General features: G+C 35.6%; 1 protein-coding gene across 2 annotated transcripts; it reads left to right on the top strand.

Annotated features, from left to right (window-relative positions):
• LOC109336603 (splicing factor U2af small subunit B-like) lies at positions 270 to 3,073 on the top strand. 2 transcript variants are annotated; one of them, XR_002106369.1, is made up of 6 exons: positions 270 to 606; positions 692 to 778; positions 867 to 948; positions 1,886 to 2,012; positions 2,107 to 2,829; positions 2,876 to 3,073. XR_002106369.1 is itself a non-coding variant. In XM_019573305.1 (5 exons), the coding sequence occupies exons 1-5, from the start codon at positions 367 to 369 to the stop codon at positions 2,516 to 2,518; spliced, it is 948 nt and encodes a 315-aa protein (XP_019428850.1). In that variant the 5' UTR covers positions 270 to 366; the 3' UTR covers positions 2,519 to 3,044. The 2 variants fall into 2 exon arrangements, 1 of the variants encoding a protein (XP_019428850.1); XM_019573305.1 differs by having other exon boundaries at positions 2,107 to 3,044.

Below are 9,463 nucleotides of genomic sequence, written 5' to 3'. Positions count from 1 at the left end.
TTAAATTGAGAGAAAGATGTATACCCGATAGTGTAAGAGTTTTTTATACTATCACATCATCATCTAGCATTCATTTTAATCATCGTTGACTCTTAAAAAATTATTTTAAATGAACTGTGAATAATACACTGACTATATATAAATCTTTATGTATAGACTAAAAACATGAGGAACCAATATGGGACTTTACCCTCAATTAAATTCAATTCAATTTTGTTCCTAAATTGTATTATTGTAATTTTGAATACAGTGCTACAAACCATAAAAAAACATGAATAGAGTCTCAATCCGATCAGAAAACAAATGAAACATAAACCCTAACAATCACAAATTGATTTCCCCAATTCTGTTCTCGTGTTTTGGTTAATGGCGGAGCACTTGGCATCGATATTCGGAACCGAAAAGGACAGAGTAAACTGTCCCTTCTACTTCAAGATCGGAGCTTGCAGGCATGGCGATCGTTGTTCTAGGCTTCATACCAAACCCACTATCAGCCCAACCATTCTTCTCTCCAACATGTACCAGAGACCTGATATGAATGCTCCTATTGTTGATCCTAATCAGTCTCAATCCCTTGATCCCGATAAAGTTCAGGATCACTTTGAGGTTTTCATTCTTCTTTTATTTTTTTAATTGTTTTTTGGGTTTGTGTGTTGGATTTAATTTCAATTTTGTGTTTTTTGTTTTGTAGGATTTTTATGAGGATTTGTTTGAGGAGTTGAGTAAGTATGGGGAAATTCAGAGTTTGAATATTTGTGATAATCTGGCTGATCATATGGTATAATTTTGAACTTTTTTTAGTTTTTGTTTCTTGTTACAGATTTTACTGTTTCAGTTTTTAAGAGTTTTTGTTGTTGTTTGAATAGGTTGGTAATGTATATGTTCAGTTTAAAGAGGAAGACCATGCTGCAAATGCTGTAATGAATCTCACTGGAAGGTTTTATTCAGGTGCTTATTTCATGTTTTTTTATTTTTAGGCGTTTCTCTTGTCATCGTTTTTGTTTCATTTTTTATTTAAGATTTAATAATTTTATGGTATTTTTGTTGTCTCTGGTGAAAAATAATTGATATGAAGATTTGCATGAAATAACAAACTGACAGATAGAGTTATTGTTGACATGGTATTTGAGGAATCAATTCTATTAACAAAAGTGTTGTTGCTTTCAGCCTTTTAGGGTCTATTTGCGAGTTGGTTTTTGAAGGGTAGACATGCTTGAAAGCCTTGGAATACACTTCTGAGATGGTTCTGAAGTCTTCCATTTTCATTATTTCCCCTCCAAAACTCAACCCGCAAATGAACCCTTAGGTTATTGTAAGTCTGGATTATTTTTTAATTCATCTTCAAGGAACTATTTTCTTTGTTTGTGTTCATGACGTCTTGTACTGCTTTAATAATTATTCGAGTTGTTATGTGTCTACACTAATTGCTGGGATGTAGTGTTGTATTACAAATAATAGGAACATCATCATTCAATATGCATTTCTTCAGCTTTTGCTTAAGAAAAGTTAATATTCAAGTTGGTTTCATGTTAATAGAATGGAGATACATGATTTGTTTGTATGAACTCTTAATGTGTACCTTGGTGTAGCCACTTTTACTCGGCCTTTCTACACTTGTGTTTGAATCTTCATTTTTCTAAGGTCTAATCTTGTCTTTAATTGTTATAGATCAAGTTTTGTGCTTAGCTAGGATTAGATTGGGCTGCTGTGGTCCCTGATATTCAAATTTCCTCTGGCAAGAAGTTTACTTATTTTTTATTTCTAGTACTCCTATTAACGATAACAGTAGGAAAAATATAACTGATTAGCATCCGTTTAGTGACACTGTGACACTGTGACACAACAGTATACATGAAATTCATTTCTAACTTAATGATTCCTCTAGGTCGACCCATCATTGTTGACTTCTCTCCTGTGACGGATTTTCGAGAAGCTACTTGTAGGCAGTATGAGGAAAATGTCTGTAATCGAGGTGGCTACTGCAACTTTATGCACCTAAAGAAGATCAGCAGGTTTTTTTCCAGCACAAAATATACTTTTAAAACATTGTGTACTTTCATTTATCCTTTCACGGTTAGTAGTTTAATCTCTATGCTTCTGATTTAGGGATTTGAGGAAGCGATTATTTGGAAGAAACAGGCGCTTTCATGACCGCAGTGGAAGCAGAAGTCAAAGCCCTCCAAGGAATCGTAAACATGAGGAGCGTTCACATTCTGGTCGTAGTTCTGATAGAAGAGATTATGATAGACATCATGACAACCACAGTGGTCGGGGCAGGTTGCCTAGAAGCCGTAGTCCTCAACGGAGAGGAAGACGAAGTAGAAGTCCAGCGGGAAGGGATAGTAGGTCAGTCAGAGAAAGTAGTGCAGAAAGGAGAGCCAAAATAGAGCAATGGAACAGGGAGAAGGAACTGGCAGACTCTGGTAACAAGAACAGTAGCAATGGCAATGATTATGAAGAACGAGATGATGCACAAAATGGAAAGGAATCTGGTAGACACCAGAATGACCAGATATAGTTTCTATTGTCACTTGTGACCAAAAAGAAGAAAGACTCTGTAGTGTGGCAAGTGATTTGGTTTGTCTAGTTTAAACCTACTAAGTTTGTTTTTAGCTGCTAGCATCTTATTGTCTTATTCTGAACTTCTGTTGTTTAGTTATACAACATTGTAGTATTTATATACCAAGAACAGTTTAATTTTGCGGCTTCAAATGATATATTCCTGCACCATGAAGAGAGGAACTAGATCGAGGAATAGAGTAGAAGAGGTGCGGTAAAGTTCCAAAAAGATTCGATCTTTTTGTGGGGTCAGTGATTAAGTGGTAGGAAGTTCGGGTTTGGTTTGGTTGTTTCACATCTTATAATCAAAGTAGAGGGGATTCAATGGAAAAGAGTGGAAATGGTGCATGTATCTGGATTCTGGACTAGGTATGCATATATTTCAGCTGGAGAGTTTTATGATACCTCTATTTTTGTCTGTTTAACTTCTACAAAGTTCGTTTTATTGATATCTGGTTTATCATTCAATAAATTTTTATTCAAAATCCAGTGTTTGAATACACGGGGTTGCATCAAACTACTGGTAACTGGAGTATCTGTGCTATATCGTGTTAAATGCTTTTTGGTCTTCCTTTATTGGCTTGAGTTTTGGACGAATCATCCAACTAAATATGCATTTTGGGACCCAATCTGGCATACTGTAGCTTTCGAAGTAATGTTTATAGCCTAGAATCACATGGGTAGATTTATATTTAGTTTATGAGTTGGTTTTGGAGAGAAGAAAAAGAAAGGAAGACTTGATAATTATAAATGTATTTTATGGTTCACAAACATTTTCATTCATTCTATTACTTTGGGGAAACCAACTCGTAATACACACTTCTGTGTGATTATCTTTTGTCAGAATGTAATGAGTTGTGATTTCTTTGCTAGGATGGATAAAAAGTGTCATGGACATTCTTTCCCATTTTGGTTCACACATTTTTAAAATGGCTTTAACTTAGTAGAATATTTATTTATTTTATCCACTTTACTCTTTAGTTGTGTAAAACTTGAAGATGGAGGTTGCTTAGAAGTAATGCATTGCTCGAGTACGTTGTCAAAATAGCATGGAGAGTTGCATTGATGTCTGAATGTGATAAAAAATAAGCAAGAGTTATCGTACTTCTATGAACGTTGTGTGTAAAAAAGCTAGCTCACTAGTTTAGGATACGAATTCGATCATGGAATATAGGCATCCTTCCTGATAAATCAATGGAAATAGTGACATGAGGATTTGAAAAAAATCAATGGAAATAGTGACATGAGGATTTGAAAAAGAATAATAATTGTAGATAAAAAAGATTAGTGTTTATACACCCTAAGTCAGGTTAGAGGAACAACAGGAGATAAAATTTTGGGAGTATTTGGAAGACATAGTCTAGCTAATACCTTTAGGTATTGCCCTATGAGGCAATCTTAATTGACAAGTATGGAGGGACACTAAAGGATTTGAAGGTTTTCACGGGGTTATGGCATACGTGAAGTAAATATGGACTGTAGGACTATTCTATATTTCTTTTCGACTTTCAATTTTACAATAGTCAATCGCTTGTCTTAAGAAGCAGGTGAAGAATCTTATCACATATAAGAGTGAGGTTGCACGTTCTAAAATTGATTTCCTTTTATAAGGAAATCTGTTGGAACTTGGTTGTGGGTGTGAAATCTAAAAAACTTCCAAGACCCACATAGAAGAGTTTTGAAAGAAAACAACTTCCAAGTCCCATATTGGAGAGACCAGGAACATGAAAAAAATCACATGTTATAAATAGAAGTCTCATCCCTTCATATTTTCTCGCCCCAAGTTGAATGTATTTTTATTCAACTTTTTCTTTCTCCCTCATATTTTCCGCCAATGCATTTCTGGCAAACTTCTCCCCCTTTCTTTCCGTGCACTAAGAAATGGCACAGACAGTGATATTGTGGGAATTTCGAGAACTGACACTGATAGTCAGTATTGTGGGAAAAGAATTGGCATGGGTAGCCATATTGTGGGCATCTCGAGAATTGTTTGGCATGGGTAGCCATATTGTGGGCATCTCGAGAATTGACACTAGTAGTTAGTATTGAAGGAAAAGAATTGGCACGAGTAGCCATATTATGGGCATTTCGAGAACTAATACTAGTAGTCAGTATTGTGGGAAAAGAATTGGCATGGGTAGCCATGTTGTGGCCATTTCGAGAACTGACACTGGTATTCAGTATTGAGAGAAAAGAATTGGCACGGGTAGCCATGTTGTGGGCATTTCGAGAACTAACACTAATAGTCAGTATTGTGTGGAAAAATTTGGCACATGTAGCCATATTGTGGTGGGTGTACTCGAGATCGGTTCTTACAGTGTAGTAAGAATTCGATAACAGAGATCTGAGTTATTTTATCTTGGGGACGGCGTGGTTGATAGTTTGCTTGCACATTTTTGGCAGTGCCACGAAACGTCTTAAAGAGAGCGACCTGGTCGTGACTCAGCTAGTAAGTATTATTTCGTTCCATTTATAATTGTTGCAAGCTACGGTTATAACAATTTTAAGACGTTTCTACTGCAATGACATTCGTAGATAATATTACTAGACCGAACAGCTTTGACCTTTGCAAACTATTTCGGTTTGATGGGACAAATTTCAAATGGTGGTAACATAAGATGGAATTATTTCTCACTATGAGAAAAATTGCCCATGTTGTGAAACTAATGTTCCAGTGGTGCCGAAAAAAGCTGAAGAAAAAGAGGATAAGGATAAACTAGCTATTGATATAACTATCTAGAATGAAAATAATTACCGATGTAAGAATTTCATTATGAATGGGTTATCTGATGATCTTTATGATTACTACAGTCCTATAAGTCGTCCAAATTAATTTGGTAAGCACTTGAGTAATAAAGAAATATGATACTGAGGAAGGTGGAAAAAAAACAATGATGTTAGCCACTATCTCAAGCATCATATGACTAATAATAAATCAGTAGAGTCTCAATCATATGAGATACATAGAATTACTCATCAAATCATTTCTGATGTTATGCCCCTAGAGAGTTAAACTCAAAGAGCATATGAATGTGTATTTATTGGGTATGCTATAAACAACAAGGCGTACATGTTATATGACCTTAACACAAAAGTGAGCATTGAGTCTAAATGATGTTGATTTCAATGAAAAAGAAATTCTCTTTTAAATTGAGAAATAGTGGGGCACATCAACTAGTCACATACATGTGATTAGATATAATGATAAAAATGAAAGGTTTGAAATAGAACCTAGAAGAAGTAAGAGTGCAACAATTGTTAGAGAATATAGACCTGATTATATAGTTTATATATTGGAGGATAATCCATCAACTCTCCAAGAAGTTTTGACTTCTTTGGATGTTGATTTGTGGCGAGAAGCCATACATGATAAGATGGACTATCTAGATTCTAATGTAACGCCTCAAAAATCATTTCATAATTACTATATTTAATCTCTTGGGAAAATGAGTAATTTTTTTTTCTTTTAAGTAACATATAACTTACAAATCATTTTTTTTCCATTTTATCTATTCTCTTTCCAGACGTCACATTTTCAAACCTTTGCGGAAATAATTTCTTAATACCTAAAATGTAATTGAACAAACACAATTCTTTTCTGAATACTTCTCATTAAATAATTCTTGAATTTGTAATATGTACATCATGGTTTATTGAATACAAGGCGGAGTCTATTCTTCGCCCCTAACAAAGACTAAAAATACAAATACAAATAAAATAATGTCGGGCGCATTGGCATTACAAAAGTACCCTACACAGGTTCCCTATCAAAAGAAATAAAGAAGCTCCTAGACCGGTAGTGTACTGGAAACCTCACTCGTGTCTTCCTCGATCTCCGAGTCTGAAGAGATCTCTATAACCTCCACCGAATCCTCTATGCAAATTAACTCTACACAGTCATTGTCCTCGTCCTCCACCATCTCATCTGCTACCCAATCCATCGAAGGGTCTGGGGTGTACCCCCTAGGCCCCAATGAAGTAGTCATGCCTACTCCTTCTGTCCCTCTTGGCGTTGAGTCAGTAGATGAGAATCCGGTTGGGGTTAGGTCCTAACAACCTCTGATTTGCCTCGTGCCTCAGCTGGTGCGGATAGACCGGCAGGTACGGACCTTCGCTCTCGTAGGGTGAACGATGTTTCCCGAACTGCGTAATGTGTCGGGAGATGCAACACAGAGCCATCACATACGAGATCCAGTTCTACGTCGCAAGGACCAGTGTAGGTGTATTTGTTTCCTTCAAGTATAGATATATCATATGATCATACACGTATATATTAATGAAGAATGAAGTATAAAACTTATGATTTTAGAATCAATATCGATAAATACCATGTATGTATGCTATGCATATGTCCACCATTCTTACACCATTATCATCCCAATAACTATTCAGAAATAACCGAGAGTACAGGTTCTATAACAAGCCGATTTGATCGCATCAATACTTATTCCTCGCAAGGATATATATATGATCGATCTTTTCCAATGGAACTATCAATTTCAGAACGGTATCGTATCAAACACTTTCTAGGCATCCCTCTTATCGATCTTGATTGCAACGAATGGTTGTCTGAGATCGTCTAGTTTGCACTGTGAGCACTGTCCGATCAAACAGAATACCTCATCCAGGAATACATGGGACTCGTCTCATCTAGACTCTCCCTAAAGACTTTGCTGACGAATCACCACCATCGCTGTCCCTCTCAACATCTCGAGGCTCGTTCGTCTCCCGTAAATTTCCTCTCCAGTACTTCATTATTTACAATGAATATGCACACTAACCGAAATTAGCAAATTAAATCTTTTTAATCCATCTTTTATAACGATTTGCCCATCCTAAGACATCTCCCGTCGGGAATGCTTCTAGTGGGACCCGACTTAACATTTAAATCATAGAGAATAAACTTTAGCACCACTACAAACCATCGCTGAATCACCCTGGACGGCTCTCAAGTCAAGCCTCTGACGGTCAGACGATCTTGCTGCATGGGCATATAATACTTCTCAGCACCACTATGAACCATCGCTGAATCACCCTGGACGACTCTCAAGCCAAACCTCTTACGGTTAGATGATCTCGTTGCGTGGGCATAATATAACACTTGCGAGGCTCGTCCTTAACCATGCAATTCATCACATACATCACTTGAGATATGGCAACTCTTCTTTGTATCATTTCAAAGAATTCCATATAATTATTCATCTTTACAACATTTACTTATTGAAAGAACATTATCTCCAATAAAGGTGTTTTAGGTTTTATTGAATAGGATTGGAAGTGAATGAATTCTTGATGGCAAAAATACCATTAGACTCTCGCACATGTGAGAGTTATCATTCAGACGATTTAAGAAGTCTTGTCTGCATGGAGCATTCTTGCTAAAGCGAGAGATGTCTTGCTCAAGCGAGGAAATCTCCATTTTTATAAGGCACATGTGGCTCAAGCCTCGCTTAAGCAAGAAAACAACCAGTTTTCTTTGTGCATATTTCAGCTCAGGCGAGAGCTGTCTCGCCCAAGCGAGAAAACCTGTTTTCTCTGGACACTTCTCACTCAAGCGAGAGCTGTCTCGCTCAAGCAAGAGTTGTCTCGCTCAAGCGAGAAAAGCCTGAAACTTAGTTAAATTTCTTTTCTCAGTGAAAAGTTTTCTCATATATAACACATGTTGTTAAGCCTTGAATTTAACAATTATCTCATACATATAATTCTTAGAACAGTTATTCGAGCAATATTAAATAGAAATAATCATGGCATCTTCATACATAATCTAACATAATTCACATAAAAAATATTGTTGTACTTAATCAAAAAAAAAACAGACAATTGATTAAGTACAAGCTTTCTTAATACCCAAGACAACTCCAAACTTGTGAGGGAGTTTGGAGGTCCTGAAGCATATTCGGGCATCATTGTGTCACGATGTTTTCTCGCTCACGTGAGTGTGTCATGCAGATTGTTTTCTCGATTCCAGGTGAGCTTAATTCGTCGGGTCTCTTCTCGAACTCTTCATCATGCCAAAATCAAAATAACGCTAATTAGGTCACATTAATAATTATTATTCTTACGAAATAACATTTTATGCGAAAATAAAACTTATAATCTAAAATGAACTTAATTGCTTTCATCCATCCGATTCCAGGTTAGGTATTTCTTGAATCACCATGTATCATTCAAAGTCTTACAACACAACGACACTTTCTAAAATAAAGTTTTAACAAAACTTATAACGAAGTTATGTCATAATCTGTGGATATACACCAGGTTAGTTCCCAGAAAAGAGAGGTGGGTCGTAAAGACACACTTAAATACCAAGTTTTTCCTTAGATAGAACTTTTCTAGACATGTATTTCTACTTCATTACATTTTTCGGTAATGATAACTATTCATAAAACTTATCTTTTGCAAGTAAAACATTTTTATTAAGATTAACATTTTCTAAGTAAGATTATTAAACTAGACTTACCATTTTAAAGTAAGTCAACTTAAACAAAATCAATATTTTTAAGTCAAGACTTTTTAAGTTAATCTTTCCACTTTAAAGTAAGCTAACTTAACCAAGATCAACACTAATAAATCATTTTTTTTATCTAAGACTTCATAACACTTTAGGTTTATGAAGTCAAGACTTTTTAGGTCAATCTCCTCATTTAAAGTATGTTACTAAAGAAAACACAACTAATTTCATGATCATCTCAACACCTCCAAATTTTAGGATAACCTCAAGGGCTAGTATGTGTTGATTTCATAGTCATGAACTATAAATCACAAGTTAACACTTTTACTACTTTACTATCCAAAACTTCATAACACTTTAAGTTTATGAAGTCAAGACTTTAATAAATCATCTTTTATCCCAAATCATTACTTTAACTTGGAAATCAAAGAATAACATCTTCTAAACAACCTT

This window comes from Lupinus angustifolius, chromosome LG20, assembly GCF_001865875.1.
Source record: "Lupinus angustifolius cultivar Tanjil chromosome LG20, LupAngTanjil_v1.0, whole genome shotgun sequence".
NCBI classification, from domain to species: domain Eukaryota; kingdom Viridiplantae; phylum Streptophyta; class Magnoliopsida; order Fabales; family Fabaceae; genus Lupinus; species Lupinus angustifolius.
This window is presented reverse-complemented; position numbering and strand designations above follow the sequence as displayed.